General features: G+C 37.3%; 1 protein-coding gene and 1 pseudogene across 2 annotated transcripts; one reads left to right on the forward strand and one right to left on the reverse strand.

The window, feature by feature from the left end:
• Positions 1 to 11,577: 11,577 nt before the first annotated feature.
• LOC145125205 (G-type lectin S-receptor-like serine/threonine-protein kinase At1g61550) lies at positions 11,578 to 15,742 on the reverse strand. 2 transcript variants are annotated; one of them, XM_079060702.1, is made up of 8 exons: positions 14,339 to 15,742; positions 14,167 to 14,283; positions 13,861 to 14,051; positions 13,577 to 13,787; positions 13,253 to 13,490; positions 13,014 to 13,167; positions 12,595 to 12,927; positions 11,578 to 11,673 (listed from the first exon to the last, which is right to left on the reverse strand). In XM_079060702.1, the coding sequence occupies exons 1-7, from the start codon at positions 15,633 to 15,635 to the stop codon at positions 12,631 to 12,633; spliced, it is 2,505 nt and encodes an 834-aa protein (XP_078916828.1). In that variant the 5' UTR covers positions 15,636 to 15,742; the 3' UTR covers positions 11,578 to 11,673; positions 12,595 to 12,630. The 2 variants fall into 2 exon arrangements, with proteins under 2 accessions (XP_078916828.1, XP_078916827.1); XM_079060701.1 differs by having other exon boundaries at positions 11,578 to 11,692.
• Positions 15,743 to 18,203: 2,461 nt separating this feature from the next.
• Positions 18,204 to 24,316, forward strand: LOC145124404 (G-type lectin S-receptor-like serine/threonine-protein kinase At1g61550; annotated as a pseudogene).
• Positions 24,317 to 24,708: the final 392 nt, after the last annotated feature.

The following is a 24,708-nucleotide window of genomic DNA, read 5'->3' on the forward strand; positions in this document are numbered from 1 at the left end:
ATTATTCCTTCTTGGTTGACCACGTGACCCAAGAATTGGACTTCTCGAATCCAAAAATCACATTTGGAGAACTTAGCATACAACTTCTCCTTCTTCAAGACTTCTAACACTTCGCGCAAGTGTCTGCCATGCTCCTCTTGGCTTTTCGAGTAAATCAGAATGTCATCTATGAACACTATCACAGATTTATCAAGGAACGGTTTACAAACCTTGTTCATTAAATCCATGAATGCTGTTGGAGCATTGGTTAGTCCAAACGACATAACCAAAAACTCGTAGTGTCTATATCGTGTTCTGAATGCAGTCTTCTCGATATCCTGCTCTCTTACTTTCAGCTGATGATATCCTGACCTTAGGTCGATCTTTGAAAAATAACTTGAACCTTATAGTTGATCGAACAGGTCATCAATCCTTGGCAACGGATATCTATTCTTTATTGTTGCCTTGTTCAGCTCTCGGTAATCGATGCACATTCTCATACTTCCATCTTTTTTCTTCACGAATAACACCGGAGCTCCCCAGGGTGATGAACTAGGTCTTATAAAACCTTTGTCCAATAACTCCTGAAGTTGCATCATCAGCTCCTTCATCTCCGCCGGTGCTAATCGATAAGGTGCTTTTGCTATTGGCGTCGTTCCTGGTAACAAGTCTATTCTGAACTCCACTTGTCTATCAGGCGGTAATCCGGGAAGATCTTCGGGAAATACTTCCGGATAATCACACACCACAGGAATGCTCTGCATCTCCTTTTTCTCTTTCTTTGCGTCAATCACGAATGCCAAATATGATGTACATCCTTTGGCCAAATACTTTCTGGCTTTCATTAGAGAAAGGATTCCAGAATTTACCCTGCGTTTGTCCCCATACACCATAAATGACTCATTCCCTGGCAGGTTTACTTTTACTATTTTCTTCTTGCACAGTATTTCAGCATCATTGGCGCTAAGCCAATCCATTCCCAGCACGATGTCGAAACCATTTAACTCAATAGGCAATAATTCCTTGTGGAACTTATTCCCATTCAAATCAATTAAGATGTTTTTCATACAATGGCTAACATGTATAAACTTGCCACTAGCAACTTCGACTAATAAAGCATTATCTAGTCTATCAACAGGCAAAACTAGTTTTCTACCAAATTCGTGCGAAATAAAGGAGTAGTTGGCTCCAAAATCAAATAAAATTTAGGCAGGTAATTCGTTTACGAGAAAGGTACCTGAAGCGACATCAGCTTCATCCTTAGCAGCTTCCAGTGTCATCTGCAAGGCTCTCGCCTTCGGCTTTGGCGGAATGTTGGGTTTTGCTGCCTCCTTCTTCTTCGGACAATCTCTCGAGATGTACCCCTCCTCACCACACCCATATCCAACTTTCTTGGTGAGGGTGCATTCGTTGGCATAATGCCCTGGCTTTCCACATTTAAAGCATGTTGTTTCCCCACCACATTTCCCATGATGCTTCTTCTTGCATTTGTCGCACCATTTCGCTTCGCCTCCTCCACCTCGTCTCGAACCGGATTTCGGGAATTTACCCTTCTTGCTGGAACCTGAGGGTCCGTCGAATTTCCTCTTCTCACCAACCTCAGACCTCTCCAGACCCTTCTCCTTGATCTGGGTCTCAACATTTCTAGCAGCCCAGATGGCGGCTTTCAATGTGGTTGCTTGTTTAACCATTGGACCAAAGTCTACTGGTAATCCGAGGGCAAACTTATTAACCTTTGAGAGTTCTGTTGGAACTAGATATGGAATAAGCTTCATCTTTTCTGTGAAACTTGCAGCGTATTCAGTAACGCTCATTTTCCCCTTTTTCAAATTCTAAAACTCATTATTGATTTCCAGAAGGTCCTGCTCGGAGCAGTATTGCAGTTTCAGTTGTTCCACAAAGTCTTCCCAAGACATTTTGCTCGCTTCTCCCTTGGGCATAGAGTCAGCTAACAACTTCCACCAACTCAACACGCCAGATTTTAACAAAGGGATCGCAAGAGCGGTCTTCTGCCTGTTGCTGCATTCGCAACTTTCAAACATTGTCTCCATTTCGGAGATCCAGTCCATAACTTGCACCGGCGTCGGGCTTCCGGATAGACACGGTGGCTTAGATGCCATAAAATCCTTGTATTTACATCCCCTTCCATCATTTCCTCCATCACGATTGTTTTGTCTAACAATCGGTGGGTTGGCTTGACCAACAGTCCCACTGAAATTACCTCCTTCCGACGGCCCTCCATTCACTTCGGGCTCTTCAACTTGAATTGAAAGTTCTTCACGATTTTGTTGAAGCAGACATCTATTTTCTTCCATCTGACGATCCAAAATCGTCTGAATCATCAATTGTACACCAGCCATTGTCATTGGCTCAGGTGCAGCAGCTACAACAGGTATTTGCTCGATTACAGGTGGTTGATTCCTGTTTTCGTTCGCGTTTCCAACTCCGCTTCTTGTTCTTGCCATTCTTGATCTATACACCGAATAAGGTGAATTTAGATCCTTATTTACGATAGAAAATCAAATCATCCTTATCACTCCGAAACGTTTACATGCTAGTTCTAATACCGTCGTCATACGCTTAGAATCCTAAACACATAAGGTTTCCAGATCCGGTTGGCAACAAACCATAGATCCGAACAAATAATATCATATATGGAAAACATATAACATTTAGCACATAAAAGCATTTTAGGCAACTTTCCTAAAATAAACTAGTGCTCGTGTCTAAAGTATAACAGACACTTATCTCACCTTCTTCACTTAGCATTCTAAGTTTAAGTCTAGAAATCCTACAAATTCCAAGTTCGCTTAAACTAATGCTCTGATACCAACTGTGACATCCCCAAAATCACGGCCAGAAAAGACCGTTTTAATTTATGTTTTTTAAAATAATTTTAGAGTAAATCCATTGATTTAAAAGAGTTGTGGAATTTGTTCCCAAAAACAAAATATGATAAAATAATATTTACCAAAGCATTTCATAAAGGAATGCATTTTCATTAGATATCAAAACTCAGGATGTCATGTTCCGATACAGTCCAAAAAAACGACAAATTACAAGCCATACAACAATTATATACAACTACAGGCTTATAAACAAAATAACTTGATGATTCATCCATCTTATGCCCTCGCGCCACTTCCTGTAATACAAATAAAACTGAGTGGGTCAGGCTTGGGAGCCTGGTGAGCATATAGGGTTTTCAACCCACAATAAATAATTATATTTAATTTCACCAACCAACAATAACCCGGTTACCCATTTCCGTTATCCTCACTTTACGTCCCTAAAACAACATCTATCTCAAGGGACCTAATCTAGGATTTTTCATCGGGACGGACATTACTGCAAGGGGTTTCCTCAACAATAGATGTCCTAAAGGCAACCATGAAGGGGATAGAGTACACCGGTGAACACATCGTTCACAACACCTACAGGTTATGAGCCTGCTAGCGTTCCACTGGACTGTGTAGAAAGAGTCCGTGGTCATCATCCATACTCCGCTAGATGACTAGATCAACAACAACATCGAGGCCTCTCATCATTTTATTTTATCACACACCAACTGTCTACCCATGTTCTACCCAACATATTAGTAGATAAAATATATACATTTATATACAGCTTAGAACCTGTACAAAACATCCATTCAACAACTAGTTCAAATAAACAAATAATATACAAACACATAGGACGTATTTTATAAGAATACTTCATATATATGTGTTAGAAAAAAACGAATATACAATCACTTGATCAGAAGATGGTCGGACAGCACTACGGCTCTAAGAGTAGTATTCTTCGGTGAAACCGGTAGATCTTCACACACCGGGCTTCTCGCGGACAGGGCTTCGGCTCAGAAACTCTTTTCTTTTCGGGATCTTCGGTGCTTCGGGACTCGCTTTGGGTCTCGGGATGATACCGGGGCTTCGGGGGGTTAAAATAGGGCTTAGAGAGGGTATCGGGAGTGGGAGAGTAAGGGAGGAGCAACCAAAATCGGTTGACCCTTGATTTCTATTTATAGGGTGAATTTTCTGGGTTCACGTCGTGAGTTTCTAATGCTCACGTCGTGGGGCTTGATCGTCACTACATGCGTCACTCCTCCACTTGGGTCTGCCAGCTCCGGAAGGGTCAAAATCTCTGAGTTCACGTCGTGAACACAGTGTTCACGTCGTGAACTCTGACACAGTACCGGGTTTCGTGCCCCGAACTTCAGAAATTCATATCTTTCGCATACGAACTTCGTTTTCAACATTCTTTATATCCACACGTAGGTGAGATTATGCTCTACAACTCTCGTTTAGACTCCGTCGACTAATTTTGACTTTATTTTTATTATATTATTTTTATTTTATTTTTAGTAGGCCGGGACAGGAAAACTCCGTTAGAAATTCATATATTCTTTATCTAACACCCGTTTTCGTCTGTCTTTTTACCGTTGGACTACTATCGACGAGATCTTCGATTCTCGTTTAGATTGTTTCGGCCAAATATCACTCGATCTCAAATTCGAGTTTCGGGTTGCATACTGCTAAGCTGAAACTTAGAAATATCACAACTTCCTCATACGAAGTCAGATTTGGGCATTCTTTTTATGCACGCTCTCGGTTTAACGTATTCTACGACTTTCTTTTAGATTACTAAGGCTAGATATCGCTCTATCTTAAATTCATATTTTACGTCATTCAGCGTCGTGCCGGTTTTGTCGCGAAACTTCGACAGCTCATAACTTTTTCGTTATAACTCGGATTTCGGCATTCTTTATATATTCGGAAACCTCGTCACGACCACTACGTCTTCATGTATCAATATTGGGTTTATCTAACATTTCATTTTCATGCTTATTTTTATTCTTAATTCATTTAAGCCACCCAATTAAGCAATTAAGCATAAAACACATAATACTCAAATAATACATTCTTATTATTTCAAAATGGGTTACAAAGGTTAACCTAGACTATCACATCATCATTAATGCTTGGTCCAGAAACACGGGCGTTACATGGGAGGAGGTTGGGCGCTCCGTGGGCGATGCGGCGGTTGATTCGATGACATGGGATGATTTTGTGACTAGATTTCGAGCTGAGTTTGCACCGGTGATTGAGGTGCAACAGTTGGCAAGGGACTTCCATAAACTTCGCCAGACTACTGAGACGGTGGCCGAGATCACCACTATGTTCCGCAAGAGGGCGTTTTTGGTTCCGCAATATGTGGCGGATGAGGAGATGAAGAAGGCGAGATACCATGAGATGTTGAGGAGCGATATTCGGAAGCTCGTGAGCCGATCCAGTTGCAAGACACTGGAGGATATGATTGTGAGAGCCATAGAGAGGGAGATTCATAAGATGGAGATGAAGAGGAAGTCGGATCAGGCTCAGGTTTCAGTGGGTTCGGGAAAGAGGCCCAAGGTATTTGATTCGAGATCGAGAGGCCAGCAGGGCCGGAGCCGCTGTGGCAAGTGCGACAAGATGCACGATGGGGCGTGCAGGGTGGGTGGCTCTGGCTACTTCAAGTGTGGCTGGACGGGTCATATTAGCAGGGAATGCACTACTACTACTACCACCACCACCCAGTATCTGATCTGATTTGCTCTCATTGCAATCAGAGGGGACATAAGAAGGCTAATTGTCCAAGTTTGGCGGCAGTAGGACCACTGATAGCACCCGCTCTAGCGACTCTACAGATTACTGATGGCCGCCAGGGCAAGGCGGATGCGCCTATTACGACGAGCATGACTTTTCAACTGACAGCCGAGGAGGCTCACGGAGCACCTGATGTGGTGACATGCATGCATCTTCTCCTTATCTCTTTATCTATATTGATTTTCATGCTTATATTTGTGTGTTTTATTTTAGGATCGTTCCTCGTGAATGGTATCTCTACATTGATCTTGTTTGATTCGGAGGCTACCCGATCTTTTGTATCGCTTGCGCTTAGCAAGAGGTTTTTTGGAGCTCCGGGGGAGCTGGATTGTCCCTTAGAGGTTGAGATTGCAGATGATCGATCTGTCCGGGTATCGAGGGCTCATCGGGGTTGTGTTCTCGAGATGTACAGCAAGCAATATCCGATTGATTTGGTTCTCATTCCTTTGCGGGGGAACAAAGTTATTATAGGGATGGACTGGTTGAGCCCCAATGAGGCGGTGATTGATTGCGACAATCAGTTGAAACACATTCGGACCCCAAGTGGGGGAGAGTTAGTGGTTTAGTGTAACGACCCAAAATCATGACCAAAAATTTTGTTTAAAAAAATCATTAATCAACCATAATCAAGTCATACATAAATCCTTATATGAAATCAAGTATCATTTCAACATATTTATTTCATCAGAGTAAACATCCCAGGCTAAAAACTTCTTGGTGTGTGCCATGCGATCATCCCGAGCTCTTCCCCCCGCTACCGGAAGTACCTAAAACCAAAACTGAAAACCGTAAGCACGAAGCTTAGTGAGTTCCCCAACCTACCACATACCACATACATAACCACGTACTGGGCCCCCGCCCGCTGCATCGGGACTTGCTCGGCATCGGACTAACTCCAGCATCGGGCCTCGCCCGGCATCAGGCCCCGCCTGACATCGAGCCCCGCTCGGTATACAGATCTGCTTCTCTCAGGCCCCGCCTGTCTCTGGGCCTCGCCCGCTAAACACATACAAACATATAACATAACACATAACAAATAGCTAAACATACTCTACTATACTCCTGATCTAAGGCCTCGCCTAACTTGGGCCTCGCCCCTGATCTGCTACTGATGTGTCATGGAACCCCGTCTACGCTCCTGCTGATAGCGAAATACGAGCCCCCGCCCACACTCACCTCCCTCCTAACTCGGGCCTCGCCCCTGCTCTTCTGCTAATGAGATACGGAACCCCGTCCATACTCGGCTAGTGGTGAGATACGGGACCTCGCCCGAACTCACCTCCCTACCAGGCACATACAAGTATCACAAAGACAACAAGTATAATCTAAGAAGCAACATATAAACCTTCCTCTAGCTTGCCCCGACATCGGACCTTGGTCCAGAACCTATAAACTCTGACACATGCAAGAATCACAACTACAACTGGCATACTAACATTCCTCGGGCCTCGCCCGGCACATATCATAAAATGCCTAGGACTAACCCGCGGGTCTTCCTACTATACACAAACATAATGGGTTGGCATTGTGGTCGTAGACCCATGCACACAATGAGGAGACTCGACTCGCACAACTGAAGACTGGCTGAAACCTCTGGCTGCTATCCGACAATTCCCCGAACCACTGCTCCCCGAGCTACCAATAGCAACATAACACTTAGTCCCAAAATGCCCTCCAGAAGTCAAACTAGGTCAACTCTGGTCAAAGTCAACGGTCAATGGTCAAAGTCAACACTTCCAGGTTGACTTGACTCGCCAAGTTGCTCCATCAACTCGCCGAGTCCAAAAGCTCAGAATCCTGCAATCGCGAACCAACTCGTCGAGTCATCCCCTGACTCGCCGAGTTCCCTGACTAACCAGACTCGTGACAAACCGAGTCAACTCGCTGAGTCATCCCTCCTGACTCGCTGAGTTCACCCATAATTGGAAAACATGACAACTCACTGAAACTCGTCGAGTCCCTCACTGGACTCGCCGAGTTCCTCGGTCTGTTGGACAATCTTAAAGGATTAAGCCCCTATACTTCAGATCTAAACTCCAAACTTCATAAACACTCCGAAAATGACTTATTAAGGGTAAAGTTTCCAGCTTTACCCATCCTAAGTCCTTCTTAATGGGTTTAGACAAAACCCTAGCTCATTAAGACATAACTCCATGGTCTAAAACCCTTATTACACCAAACCAAGGCAGGGAAAACAAGATCTAGACTCTAGACATCCAATAACCACGTAAAGTCCTAGGCTTTACTTCCTTGCATGGCCTTTAGGGCTCCAAAAGGCCAAATAATCTCTTTAAGCTTGCATGGGACTTCCTAATGGCATAAAGCTTGTACCTTTATGCCTTAACCACCCCAATTACTTCCAGATCTGAAAGGATCATGCTTGGGGGACGTCCAAAACCCAAAGACAACCATTCTTGGACCAAAACCTTCCAAAAAGGGACTATAAGGAGATCTAATAAACCAAAAGCCAAGATGAAGACTTGATTACCAAGAAATGCAGCAAATGGAGTGTATCTTCTGGATCTACTTCCTCCTTCTTGAACCCCCAACTTCCTTCTTCTTCCTCTTCCTCTTTAAGAGCACACAAAACACACCAAGGTGGCTCAAACACTCACAAGATGCACTAGGGTTTCGTGGGTGAGGGTTTGGGTTCTGGAGGCTGAAGATGAGGCTGAGGGAATGAGAATATGATGCTTAAATAGGGCACCAAGTCTAGAAATTAGGGTTTCCCAACCCAGACCAGACTCGCCGAGTCAGTCCCCCGACTCGCCGAGTCGGCCACTTAATCTGTGACACGGAACTCGCTCCGACTCGTCGAGTTCTTCCTTGGACTCGACGAGTTGACTCATTAACTTAGGGTTTTTCCTTCCCCAACTTGGCCTCCTGGATTCCGGGTGTTACATTTAGGGGGAGAGTGCTCAGCGTGGGTCGATACTATGTTCAACAGTTAGGTCCAGACACTATCTTCAACAGGGTTGTTCTGGATATATTGCCTATGTTATGGATACCCGGGATAAGGGTAAGGCGACAATGGATGATGTGCCGGTTGTTTAGGAATACCCGAATGTGTTCCCAGAGGATTTTCTTAGAGTGCCTCCGGAGACGCAGGTGGATTTTAGGATTGACCTGGTCGCGGGTGCGGCTCCGATAGCCAAAGTACCATATCGGTTAGCTCCCCCAGAGATGCATGAGTTGTCTACACAGCTGCAGGAGCTGTTAGACAAGGGGTTTATTCGACCGAGTAGTTCGCCATTGAGGGCACTGATCCTATTTGTGAAAAAGAAGGATGGGTCGCATCGAATGTGTATTAACTACCGGGAGTTGAATAAGCTAACGGTGAAGAACCGTTATCCACTCCTGAGGATTGATGATTTTTTTGACCAGCTTCAGGGTGCATCTTGGTTTTCCACGATTGATATTTGTTCGGGTTATCATCAGATGAGGGATGCCCTTTAACCGATATTATGTAAAAATAATACAATTAAATATTTAATATACATAAAAATACATAAACATCTATATAAGAAAACTAGAAAAATACATAAATGCGCAAAAATATTTATAAATACATAATACATAAAAAACACATAAAAACACACAAAAAATATGTAAAATACTTAAAAAATACATATAAATACATAAAACAATATGTTTATACATTTAAAATACATAAATATACAAAAACATCTATATAAAAAACTTTAAAAAAAATACATAAATACGTAATACATAAAAAATATGTAAAATACTTAAAAATAGATATAAATACGTGCAAAATACGTTTATACACTTAAAATACATAAACATATATATAAAAAGCTTTAAAAAATACATAAATACGTAAAAATATATAAAAATACATATAAATACATAATACATAAAAAATAACACAAAAAAATACATAAAAAATATGTAAAATGGTTAAAAATACATATAAATAAGTAAAAAAATACATTTATACATTTAAAATACATAAAAATACGTAAATATATACATATAAAAACGTAAAAAATACAAAAATGCGTAAAAGTAGATATAGATATGTAAAAAAATATGTTTATACATTATATAAAAATTTTGACGAAATCTGCTAAAAAGTCTCATTATTTTCGAAAAATTAACAATTTGGTCTCATAACCTGCTGAACAGGTCAAAAAGGACTAAAGTGAATAAATTAGCCTGTTTCTTGGGATTTTCTGTTCAAAATGTGAAAAAATCAGGATTATTTTATTCAAAAAAATAAAATTTAAGATTTTATTAAAAATTTAACCAAAATATTGGGACTTTTCTGAGATATCCTTAAAAAACAAACTGTAGTAACATACTAGTTTGTTTTCTGCAAGCGGAGAGATTTGATAATTTCTAATCACCACAAATTATTTGTGAGTTGTTTGACATTTTATATAAGTCTTAGGGGGTGAACATAACAATAACTCATATTTTAGGAGATTTATGTACGTATCAGCAAATTTGCCATCAACTATAAATGGCTTTCAAGCTAATTGCTGTACATTTGCGTGGGAACGTCATTGCGGAGCCACGCTTCAAATAGGTAGAGGTGAATTTTCACAGATTTTGTTTAGATTAAGATCTCATGCTTAATTTCCACACTAATATAGTAAGATTTATACACTTCCGTGTTTTGTTACAGTAAATCAACGTTAGGGTTTATAATTGCGTTCAAATTTTACGGAGTTAGATATCATATTATTCATGTTGGTGTAGAAGTAATCCGGAATGGATCTAATTTTTCATAGAAATTCAAATTTGTTGAAAACTTCCAGAAATTATGCTTGGTACTCTGTATATTACGGGACTAGGCGAATCACCGCGCGTTGCGTGAGAATAAAATTATATAGTTAAAATAATAACTTTTACCAAATTATTATTTAATATTTCTACTTTGAAACAAAATGTTAGTAGTAAAGAAAACATATAGTTAACATATTAGTTTTATTAAACATTATAGTTTTAATTTTTAAGTCATTGTGATATATACAATTATTTGATAATTTTATAAACCGTTTAAAATTGTGTAAATTATATATCAAATGAATGATAATATATCAGGTAACAAAACGTATGAACAAAAATATGAACTGCAACTTTTAGTAACATAAAAATAGAAAAACATCTATTATAACATTTGTATTAAAAAAGATATATATACAACGAATAATAAAATATATGAAAAATAAACACTATAACTTTTAATAACATAAAAACACTAAAACATCTATTATAACATTTATATTAACTTTTCATATTTAAATCACAAATCTCTTCAAATACATTAATGTTTTTAATGAGCAAAACTTTACAACCTTATAAAAGAAAGGAAAATAAAAAATTATTAATGATTACTAATTAATAATCATAAGTTAAAAAACTCTTGAGTTGTAACTAATAAATATACATAAAGTAGAAACTCTTGATTTGTAATGTGAGTTTCAAATGAATGCGGTACTTAGAAATGTATTATTATTATTATTATTATTATTATTATTATTATTATTATTATTATTATTATATTCGTCTAAATAATTGGTTTTGATGCATCATTTTAATCCTTTCAATTATTAAACATAAAGATATTTAATTATAAATTTATAACATACATAGGTGCATATACATGTTAAACAAATCACATATAATATATATATTTTCGTAAATGTCATATGTAATTCTTGTCGTAGTAATATGGATAAATTACTTTCATATGAAGAACATATCATGATAAGTCTATCATAATTACATATCAAATGTTCAAAATTATGGTATCTTTTAAATATGTTGTGTAGAATAACCCAACAAAAAAATAATAGAAAATAAATATAATCAAAATAGAAAAACTACAATCAAATAAATAAGAGCATTGGGTGGTTGAATATATAAATAAAGATGTTACATAAACATACATTTAAATCAAAAGAAAAAACTAACATTTGTCAACTTTGCTCAAACAAAAAAACCTATATCCATTTTATGAATCTTCTTTTTCATTTAACACTATTCAACCATAGAAACTTGATGACAATTCTTCACTAACCTGCAATCAAAATATTTTTCTTGAAAAAGAAGAATCAGAAAGATATTCCAAGCAAAACATTAATGTTTGGAGACTCACATTCAAGATTGAGTAATACACAAATCACATATAAATATTAAATGAGAAACTGAATATAAAGAAAGAATAGAAAAGCTTCATTTGTTTTGGTTGAAAGAAAAAATCATATTACAATTACCATCGATGCGACATAACTCATTTCTTCAAATCATTATATTTGGATCGTGAATGCTTCAACTATATGAAAACTTTTGAATCACAATATCTTCAAATCCTTCTTACATGTAAGATTTTATTTAACACAAAAGACACAAAAGATTGGTCTTTTTATAGTAAACTTTTCACTAAATGCTAATTAAACATAATATAAGTTATAAAACTTTTGAGTGTTAAATCATAATTAAGAAAACTTTTGAGTTGCATTAGTTAAAAAAGGAGGTTTCAAATGAATGTGGTTTGAGGAAGTTAAAAAATGGGGTTTCAAATGCATGAGATTCAAGAAAAAAATACTAGCTTTATAAGTATGTATGATTATATGACATTCATGTTCATCGTGAAATAATGTGGAACGTTTCCCCTTTACATTAGAGATTTCAATTTACTGCGAGTTTTATTGAAATCATGTTTGTTACAATGTTTATTATGCAATACACAATCTCATGCTTTAATTATACAATAATTTTGTAATTATGTGTAATACTTTGTCATTTCGTTACAGAGAACTAATGTTAGGGTTTATAATTTCATTCACATTTAATGTCTTAAATGCCATTCATGCCTGATTAACAAATAATCTGGTACGTTCCTAATTTTATATAGAGAATCAAATCTACTGCTGATTATCGAAATTGTGCTTGTTACATTGTTCTTCACAACATATAGTCACAAAATTGCAAATCATACCTGAAGTTATCAAATTTCTTGTGCCACTTTATCTAATTATCGCCCTTCCATGATGGATAGAGTGACTGCATTTCTAGAACACATGTTTTTGAATTCCTCACCAATGCCATTGATACTAGACAACCTTTGTAAAGTAAACAATGGCACTTTTGGCTCTGGGAGATGAGTTTCACTGCATAACATAGACACTGCTTCTGTCATCGTTGGTCTATCCTCTGCCAAATCCTGAACACAAAGAAGCCCCACGTGTATGCATCTCAAACCCTCTGTTGACTCTACCAATGCTTCATCCATCAATTCTATTCCTCTCCCTTCATTCCATGACTTCCATGCCTGAAGAAATTATGTCAAACCATAAAAAAAACGTTCATGTAAATTAGATGAAGTTATGTGGTATGTTAATATGTATTTATACTTACGTGTCCGAGTGGATAGATATAGATTTGTTCGTGATGTATGAATTCGGTATTCCTTTTACCACTTATAATCTCCAATAACATTACACCATAGCTAAATACATCCGATTTCTCTGAAAATACTCCTCTCATTGCATATTCAGGAGACATATAGCCACTGCATTTCATTATAAAAAAAGTCTAAAGTTAGAGTATTCTTATGCAAGAATCAGAATTCTACATGGGAAATGAACGATTCTCACTATGTTCCAACAATCCTACGAGTATTTGCTAGCTCTTGTGTCATTTGAAAAGTACGTGCCAATCCAAAGTCTGATATCTTGGGATTCATTTTGTCATCTAGTAGAATATTGCTACATTTCAAATCCCTGTGTATGATCCTTAAACTAGAATCCCGATGGAGATAAATAAGTCCACGACCAATTCCCTGAATGATGTGGAAACGAGTCGCCCAATCAAGTTGCATACGTTTCTTTGGATCTATTTCAAACAATAATATAAGTTATTTCTAAATTATGATGATTTTGCAAGTGAAAATGAAAAGTGATCAATCGATTCAAACTCACCAAATAGAAACGTGTCCAAGCTTTTGTTTATCATGTACTCATAAATCAATAATCTCTCTTTCCCTTCAAAACAGCAACCCAAAAGTTTAACAAGATTCCTGTGTTGGAGCTTAGAAATCAATACAATTTCATTCTTAAACTCTTCAATTCCTTGCCCAGAGTGACCTGATAGCCTCTTCACTGCTATTTTCTGTCCATCATCTAACATTCCCTGTTTTAAATTTTTATATTAACTTCTTGGAAAATATGTAACAGAAAGAGGCTTTTGAATACAAGATTATTACCTTATAAACTGCACCAAATCCTCCTTCACCAAGTTTGTTTCTGTAGCTAAAGTTGTCAGTGGCAGCTATTATTTGTTCAAATTTGTATATAGGCAATTCAAACGACTCATTGCTAAAATCATCTTCTTGTAGCGTATCCTTCAAAACAATACCATCCTCCGAATTGAAGTCATTCAACTTTGTTTTCTTTCCTACAAAGATAAAATTTTGACACACAAGGATCAGTTCTTGATGTAAAGATGAGATATCCAAAGTTAGCCCATTATATTAGGAGTATATGGATGATTATAAGACGTATCTTCTTACCTTTTTTGTATTTTTTCCATCTGTATAAACAAAACACAAAGCCACCTAAGATGACTACACCACCTATAACTGTGAGACTGATGGCAACTGCTACTGCTGCTCCATTTGTTTCTTCACCTATAAACACATGTTAGGCTTATAAATCACTGTTCAAAAAAAAATTTGAATTTACCTGATTCCTCATAGGCAAGGCGCAAGAAAAGATTCTCCCCACCAAATGAAAACTGCTCGATATCAATAAGCTCTTTTTCCCAAATCATGCAGTTTATCCCTTCCACGAAGGCATACGCCTTACAAGAACAGTTACCCAAACACAAGCTCTTACAATCATCCATATCCATGTAAGGAAAGTATTGATAATAATCTGGGAGCTTAATCCCACTTACAACCTGAAACTTATCAGGTTTACCTTTTCCAGAAGCCAAACTACTTTCATTCTTCTCACACAAAAGCTCATTTCCCCTCACACAACCCCTTGTCCAATTACTCTTACTCCATTCATCATTCGATTTTGGTACAAACCCTTTTAAGCACTCACAAATACGAGACTTATTTGTACAAATTGAAAAAGCACCACAAACTCCATAAACATCACAAGGATTCGCAGGTGCTTCCCAACTATATTCCCATATGTTACGAACATCATCCAAGTAATTCAACTCCAACACACCATCATGTCTCAAATAAAGCCATCTGATATCAGATGAGCTATAAATGTTAATAGTGAGGTAAGCTCCTCCTTGTGAGTTCTCAGGCATGAGAGTCATTAGATTCGAGTACCCAGCCTCTTGCTCTGGTACCCCTATAAACTTTCCTCCATCCCATGGCCCACTTCTCCAGTACGGTTTTACACCATGCCATGTGAAAGCTTGTGGTGGCTGTTCTCCCGAAAGCCCAAGAACAAACTCTCCAAGTGTTGGATCATTATCACTTTTCCATGATGTTAATAGATATTTCCCTTGTGTTTTTCCATTTGTTCCAAGTTTCATTCCTGGTAAGATAGTGTTACAAGGATAGTCAAAGCTTTCCCATAAAGTCAACCCTGAGATTGTATCATTAAGAGTAAAATCTCCTGCGTCTGTAAGCTTTGCGATTGTTTCGTTTGACTGGACTTTTATGCTTGTTGACCAAACAGTCTTTTGGTCATCATCTAGGATTCTCAGGTTCCCATTGTTGCCAATTGTGAGGGTGGAATTTTTTTCAGAAACTGAGATTGGATTTTGTCTGTTTGCAACCCATATGAATTTTCTTGGAAGAATATTTTTGAACCATATACCGAGATATCGGTTAGTGGTATTACCTGGAGTGAAGAACCCTAGCTCAAAGATTCGATTGGGAGAGACAAGAGTATTTTGTAACAAGATCGGACTATCTTTGGTCAATGTATCAGTTGACTTGCAGTGTTGTAGTGAAATAAGCAGGATGTACATGCATAAACGGTTTGCAGCTATATCTCTTCTAATACTCATCGTATACCTATTGGTTTTTAAAGACCCTACCTTCTGAAGTTTAAGTTTTTAGAATTTGGAAAGTTCACAATCTATGGATGCTTTCAGTTTAGCATGATAATCAAATTTCAATCTATGAACAAATAATTTGGAAATTAAATGACTTTTCCATCGGTGCTCTTTTCTTATTATCTTATAAACTTTGACTTTTCTTATCAAATTTCCTAGAACTTACATATTTAGTAATATCATCCCTTTTTTAAAGAACTAGAGACTAACATCCTGATCAGTGATAGCTATAGTTTATCTATTATATTCTAGGGGTCAAAATCACATAAAGTCAACATGGTGAAATTATAATTTAAAACACAGTTGATGACAGTTTGACTAAGTACTCATTTCCTGCATGACTTAAACTAATAGAATTAGGTAGCTTCCCAAAACTTGTGTTTCTTGTGTTCTGTAGTCAATGCATGACTTAATATTAATAAGATCTTGTTGACCCTTTCCCTCCTACGAATCCTTAATTTTAAGATCTTAATGTACGTTGTATATTCTTGTATGCAGGTTGCTCTTCACAAGGTATAGATTATCTGACATGCTTGTTAAGAACCAGTATAGATTTGGTTCTGTTTTGAACTAAACTCTGATTCATGATTGAAGATTGGTCCTTATGGAATATTGATGAGGTAATCGTCTTATATTACTATTCTGTTAATCTAAAGCTATATCAAATAGAACATGTGAGCATAAAAATTGTGAATTTATAGCATCCTAACATATCTCTGTTTGCAAACTGCATTCTCATAATTCACTAGCAGAAAGATTCGTATACCCCCTAAATTATTGTAGTAGGTGTTTTTAAGTAGTTATTTTGATACAGAAAAATATAGATATAGATCCTATGTTGGTCATACCCATACATTATTAAGGGAAAGTTCAGCCCTTTTAAAATAATGTAGAAAGACTCAGAGCTTAGTTGAGCTTAACTAAATGATTGAAATTTCCTTATGACAACTTAAATGTCATCAATCTAGTCATACTCCTATGTTGGTCATACCCATACATTATAAAGGGAAAGTTCAGTCTTCTGTTGTGCTCTCGTTGATACTTTGAATTCTGGCATTGGTATTTGTGATTGATTACTTCTAATTTTTCTGAATTTGTTGTGTTTGATGGCATACTAGTATTTAGTCATCTAGCGCGTTGTGATGGGGAACTCCTTTGCAAAGTGGACAACAAAAGTATAAAAATAAAGTTTCAATCCAAACAAACATGTTTGGAGGAGGCGAGCAAAAATAAAGTTTGAAAGTGTATCTTGTTTGGTACGATACCATAAATGACAATTAATTAATAAATTAATTAACCTAGCGAAACGACATGAATGCTTAATGATTCAGATTCAGAAGTTGCCTCTGAATAAAACCATTAAGAGGGTTACCAAACAGCCTTAACAAGATTGCCGGCTACTCACTAACACTAACCTCCGATTTATACTTCAACTAAACCAACTTAACTGATCTTACTATAAAAAATTATAAACCCCCTAGCTGACTCCCCCTAATAACTTAACAGAAACACCTAATTAGTCATAATAGAAAGTCGCCTAAACAACTCTTTGTTATCTGTTTTGGTGGAAGTCGGGAAGGAATGGAATGGTTTATTCAATTAATGAAAAAAAAAGTTGCTTGGAACCAGACTAACGATGAATGAAATGGAATGGAATGTCCTATATTCTTTAAGGAATGTGCAATGGGATGAAAATCGCATGATAACCCATTTTTATTTTGTCATTTTAAAGAAACTGATCTTTTTTTCTTTTCCTTTTTTACATTTCATGATTTTAATTAAATTACATTTTATTTTTCAAAAATATCTGGAAAATTTATGTTTTTATCATGACTTGATCATGAAATATAATGACTATTTCATTAATTGTAATTACATGATAATAGAGTTAAAAAATATACATTGTATTAACATATAAATAAAAATAATTCATTCCAATCCGACAACTAAACAAACATGATTATGGAATTTAATGATTCGTTCATTACCTAGTCCATTCCATTCCATCCAACCAAACATATAGTTTCTTCGATGATGAGCACAACTGATACTAATGTGACTAACCTACATTAATACAAGAGTTAGTGCCTTGCAACATGTAATATCTTATGCTATGATTTATGATTTTAACCAATAAATTCAAGATCAATAGCAGGGAGAGGATCAAAACAATGTTTACTTTCATCATGTTGACTTTATGTGGTTTTGACTGGATCTATGATTAATTGTACTACTAACCCTCAGTACAATATCACTTTTTTATATATTGTGGTTGACATTAAAGTAGATAAAGTATAGCTATCAGGATATTAGTCGTGAGTTCTTTAAAAGAAGCGACCATGTCATATTGTGAAAAATCACATTTTGATCAGAAAAAAGTCAAGTGTTTATCTTTATCACAATATGAAAAGAGCACCGACCTACAAAGGAAAGACTTGGCTTTAGATTAAATGTGATCATCATGCTAAACTGATAGATTGTGAATTTTTCAAATTCTAAAGACTTAATGTGCAAAAGGATATGGCTATTAGAAGAGCCACTTTTGTAAACTTTTTATGCATTACATGCATGTATATCCTGATTATTTCACTACAACACTGCAAGTCTACTGATATATTGACTAAAGATAGTCCAATCTCATTAGAGCAGACTCTTGTCTCTTCCAATCAAATCTTTGAGCTAGGGTTCTTCAGTCCAGGTAATTCCAGTAACCTATATCTTGGTATATGGTTCAAAAACGTCCCTCCAAAAAAATTTATATGGATTGCAAACAGACAAAATCCACTCTCAGTTTCTGACACTAATTCCACCCTAACAATTGACAACAATGGGAACCTGAGAATCCTAGCTAGATGGTGTCCAAAACACCGTGTGGTCAACAAGCATACGTGTCCAGTCAAACAAAACAACCGCAAAGCTTACAGACGCAGGATGTTTTGCTCTTAACGATACCATCTCAGGGTTGACTTTGTGCGCGAGTTTTGACTATCCTGGTAACACTCTATTACCAGTCATGAGGCTTGGAACATCTGGAAAAGATCTAATGACATCATGGAAGAGTGAAAACGATCCAAATCCTGGAGATTTTGTTGTTGGACTTTCAAAAGATCAGCCACCACAAGCTTTCATATGGCATGGTTCAAAGGCGTATTGGAGAGGTGGGCCCTGGGATGGAGGGAAGTTTATAGGTATACCAGAGCAGGAGACTAGGTACCCAAATCAAATGACTATCATGCCTGAGAACTCACAAGGAGGAGCTTTCCTCACCATTAACAATTATAACTCATCTGATATTAGATGGCTTTATTTAAGACATGATGGTGTGTTACAGTATAATTACATAGATGATGTTCATAACGTTTGGGATTTTACTTGGGAAGCACCAGCGAATCCTTGTGATGTTTATGGAGTTTGTGGTGTTTTTTCAATTTGTACAGACAAAAAGTTTCCTATTTGTGATTGCTTAAGAGGGTTTGTACCATGGTCGGATGATGAATGGAGGAAAAGTAACTGGACAAGGGGTTGTGTGAGGCGAAATGAACTTTTATGTGAGAAGAATGAAAGTAAGAGTGAACCAGATAACTTTCAGGTAATAAAAGGGATTAAGCTTCCGGATTGTTAGGAATTGAGACAGGGTACACGCAGCGGAAACACTATCACACACACAAACGAAACGAGAAAATAAAGCAAGAAGGAACACAAGGATTTTACGTGGTTCGGATTCGGTGTAAATCCTACGTCCACGGGCGCAACTAGATTTTATATTAACTCACTATAAGATTACAAATGGTAATATCACTCGGCACTTTTGTTGTTCTGCGCTACGCTGCTGCACACTTTCTTCTTGCAATACATACATATATATATATATATATATATATATATATATATATATATATATATATATATATATATATATATATATATATATATATGTTTGTGAGCCGCAATTTGCACATGAAATTGAGCCGCCATATTTGAATTGGAATATATGCCGTCCAAAACTATTCCACCTAAAATGTGCGTCCATTCAATATTAAATAATTGAACCACCGTCCATCTTTCCATTAAACAATACAATTAAATTGTTTAATTTGCTAAGTTACATTTATGGCCCTTGAACTTTTAGGAACTTGTCAATTTGTTCATAACTCCATAAATCTTAACAATCTCCCACTTGAAGGCTTGAACAAATTAGTCTTTCTCCGCCATCCAACTCTTAATTACTCCAGTAATCTTAAAAAACAACCAAGTCCTTCAAGCTTCCAGTTCCAAAGAACAAGCTAAAACTTAGTCTGATTTCTCTAGTTGCAGCCGCCCCTCATCATCAATTTCTAGAAGGGCCAGTTGAAGCTCCCACTAGCTCCAACTCAGCCGTGGCTAATCCCGCCACCAACTCATCCTCTGTCTCAACCGGTTTGGACACTCCACCAGATCCAGAGATACACCGATGACCACTAACACTCTCCCAACTTTGCAAACATTCAACAGGAGAGAATTTTTCAGTCTGAGTCTTCAAAACCCAACGGCTCTTTGTAACTGTACCCGGAACACGCCCCGTACTCCCACTGTCACAGAATCTCCTGACTGGTTTAGACTTTCCGACTCGTTCAGCTAACATCCCCTTGGCTCCAGAATTCATGTTTGCAAAATGAACTCTCTTAGCCGTAGATTTAGCGAACCAGATTTTGTCTTGCTTAACAGGGATGGTCATACTTCCCTCAGCAGGTACCTCAACCATATACAATGACCCACACTTTATACCACGAGCAATCACCAGATCACCATTGACCACCCTCCATTTACCACTACCAAACCTTACTTCCAGTCCTTGTTTATCCAGCTGACCAACAGAAATCAATTTCTTCTTCAGCTCCGGAATCACCCTGACATCCTTCAGGCTCCATGTAGTTCCTAATGAAGTAACCAAATCAATATCTCCCATGCCCGTTACCTGAAGCATCTCGTCATTTGCCAAACGTACCTTTCCAAAATCTCCTTCTTTCAAATTCACCATCGTTTCCCCGTTGTCCATGACGTGAAACGAAGCCCCTGAATCCATGACCCAAGAGTCTACAGAACTTTCCATACTGAGTATCAATGCATCATCCTCAGACACACTCTCAGCACCGGTAATGTTCAATTCTTTCTTTGGACATTGACTCTTAACATGTCCCACCTCCTGGCAGTTCCAGCACTTCACATTCTTCTTAGTTCTAGATGAACTTCTTCCCCGACTCCCACTGCTTCCACTATTCCTGCTATTCCCTCTACCTCTTCCGACATTTAATAACTCAGAAGAGGAAGATCCACCTTGATTCTTGCGTCTGATATCCTCGCCTAGAACCAAATCTCTAACCCCTTCAAAAGTCATACCACTGGTCCCCACGGAACTTGTAACAGCAGTAACTGTTCCGGACCAGCTATCAGGTAGAGAAGCTATTAGCAGCGAAGCTTGAGTCTCATTATCAAATTTAATTCCCACAGATGATAATCTGGACAGAATTGAATTTAGATTGTTAATGTGAACCGTAACTGAGCCTTCCTCATTCATCCTTGTAGTGAACAGCTCCTTCATCAAGAACACCTTGTTAGCCGCCGATGGTTTCTCATATATATTTGATAGAGCCTCCATCATACCATGTGCCGTGGTTTCATTCATGATGTTGAAAGCAACGCTCTTTGTCAACGACAATGTAATAACCGCCTTGGCTTTCTTGTCCTTTGAGTTCCACGCATCTTCAGCAGCTTTTTCCATTTTCTCCGGTTTGTCTCCGAGTACCATGTCCAAGTCTTTCTGACATAGCAATGCTTCTAATTGCATTTTCCACCAGCTAAAATCAGAACCATTGAACCTTTCGATTATAATCTTGTCTTCAGCCATTACGACAAACAAGATACAAATCAGGTACACTCGTGCGTGATAAAAAAAACGATCGTACCCTCCAAAACCTCGCTAACCAGGCTTTGATACCAGTTGTTAGGAATTGAGACAGGGTACACGCAGCGGAAACACTATCACACACACAAACGAAACGAGAAAATAAAGCAAGAAGGAACACAAGGATTTTACGTGGTTCGGATTCGGTGTAAATCCTACGTCCACGGGCGCAACTAGATTTTATATTAACTCACTATAAGATTACAAATGGTAATATCACTCGACACTTTTGTTGTTCTGCGCTACGCTGCTGCACACTTTCTTCTTGCAATACATACATATATATATATATATATATATATATATATATATATATATATATATATATATATATATATATATATATATATATATATATATATATGTTTGTGAGCCACAATTTGCACATGAAATTGAGCCGCCATATTTGAATTGAAATATATGCCGTCCAAAACTATTCCACTTAAAATGTGCGTCCATTCAATATTAAATAATTGAACCACCGTCCATCTTTCCATTAAACAATACAATTAAATTGTTTAATTTGCTAAGTTACATTTATGGCTCTTGAACTTTTAGGAACTTGTCAATTTGTTCATGACTCCATAAATCTTAACACGGATTATCATGAATACTTTCCATACAGGGATAGTGAAGAATGTGGAAGCTGGTGTTTGGGTAACTGCTCTTGTAAGGCGTATACATTTGTGGAAGGAATTCACTGTATGATTTGGACAAAAGACCTCATTGATATCCAACAGTTTTCATTTGGTGGGGAGGATCTTTTCTTGCGCCTTGTTTTTGAGGAATCAGGTAAATGAAAATTCTTGTTTAGATCATAATTATAGACAGTTTAATTTTCATAAGGCTAACACAAGTTTATAGGTGAAGATACAAAAGGAGCAGCAGTTGCTATAAGTCTCACAGCCATAGGTGGTTTGCTCTTCTTAGGTGGCTTCGTTTTTTGTTTATACAAGTGTAGGACATATAAGAAAGGTAAGAAAATATGTCTTATAATCATCCAAATACTCTTCATGATCCATATGTGTAAAAAATGTATCTTTGTAGGAAAGAAAACGAAGTTGAATCACTTCAATTCGGAGGATCAAATTGTTTTGGGGGACAGACAAGAAGAAGATGATCTTAGCAAGGAGTCATTTGAATTGCCTATATATAAGTTTGAACAAATTATAACTGCCACTGACAACTTCAGCTACAGAAATAAACTTGGTGAAGGAGGATTTGGGGCAGTTTATAAGGTAAGAATCTAGTATTTACAAACTTCTTTCTGTTACATATATTCCAAGAAGCTAATATAAAAATTTAAAATAGGGAATGTTAGATGATGGACAGCAGATAGCTGTGAAAAGGCTGTCAGGTCACTCTGGACAAGGAATTGAAGAGTTTCAGAATGAAATCGTGTTGATTTCTAAGCTCCAACACAGGAATCTTGTTAAACTTTTGGGTTGCTGCTTTGAAGGGAAAGAGAGATTGTTGATTTTATGAGTACATGATAAACAAAAGCTTAGACACCTTTCTATTTGGTGAGTTTGAATTGATCAATACTTTTCATTTTCGCTTGTAAAATCGTCATAATTTAGAAATAACTTATATTATTGTATGAAATAGATCCAAAGAAACGTATGCAACTTGATTGGGCGACTCGTTTCAACATCATTCAGGGAATTGGTCGTGGACTTGTTTATCTCCATCGGGATTCTAGTTTAAGGATCATACACAGGGATTTGAAATGTAGCAATATTCTACTTGATGACAAAATGAATCCCAAGATATCAGACTTTGGATTGGCACGTACTTTTCAAATGACACAAGAGCTAGCAAATACTCGTAGGATTGTTGGAACATAGTGAGAATCGTTCATTTCCCATGTAGAATTCTGATTCTTGCATGAGAATACTCTAACAATAGGCTTTTCATGATGAAATGCAGTGGCTATATGTCTCCTGAATACGCGATGAGAGGAGTATTTTCAGAGAAATCGGACGTATTTAGTTATGGAGTAATGCTATTGGAGATTATAAGTGGTAAAAGGAATACTGAATTCATACATCACGAACAAATCTATCCACTCGCACGCGTAAGTATAAAATTCCACTCACAAAACCATACCACATAACTTCTCCCATTTACATATAACAGAAGACATCCTGTTAAATGTGACTTGAGAGTTGTAGATGGGCCGGACCCGGTTCTATTTGGGGTTTACGTTTGTACTTTAACTATATATAACGGCTCTAAGGTTTTATTTATATTATAATATCGGTTTCAAGCTAGTGAATAAGAATACTATTTTTTGTGTGGACGTAAATCACATTGATCGAACCATGCAAAACACTCTATGTTTGTGTGTGATTATTCTGGTTTATTCCTGACACATACATTTCAGGCATGGAAGTCATGGAATGAAGGGCTAGGAGTAGAATTGATAGATGAGACATTAGGAGAGTCAAGTTGTGTGTCACAGGGTTTGAGAAGCATACACGTGGGACTTCTTTGTGTTCAGGATATTGCTGAGGATAGGCCAACAATGTCAGAAGCAGAGTCTATGTTATGCAGTGAAACTCATCTCCCAGAGCCAAAAATGCCATTATTTACTTTACAAAGGTTGTCTAGTATCAATGACATTGGTGAGGAATTCAAAAACATGTGTTCTAGAAATACAGTCAGTATATCCATGATGGAAGGGCGATAGCAAGTAATTGAGATAACACATCTATTTGTTATATATGTATGATTTGTAATTAGGTGACTTGGCTCCCAATCAAAACTAATATATTATATGTTGTGATCTTGGTAACAGTTTTTTGTAATACACATTTGTATGTGTAAGATATATGTGGAGTCCAAGATTGTCTCTTTAAAAAACCTTGTAGAGAGATTGAGAGAGAAGAGGTGAGACTCCAACATACAAAGACATAAGAGACTCTGTCATACCAATGTGATGTGAGATAGATACACTAAGTGCATGTTGACATAAAAGTCTCCCTTAAAATAACTTAACCGTGAAAGCACAATTTTCAAAAGAAGTGAGCCCATGTCAACAATCACCAACGATTTGGTAGGAGCTAAGAACCTAAAAAGGGA

This window comes from Lactuca virosa, chromosome 7, assembly GCF_052849685.1.
Source record: "Lactuca virosa cultivar CGN04683 chromosome 7, Lactuca_virosa_CGN04683_v6, whole genome shotgun sequence".
Lineage (NCBI taxonomy): Eukaryota > Viridiplantae > Streptophyta > Magnoliopsida > Asterales > Asteraceae > Lactuca > Lactuca virosa.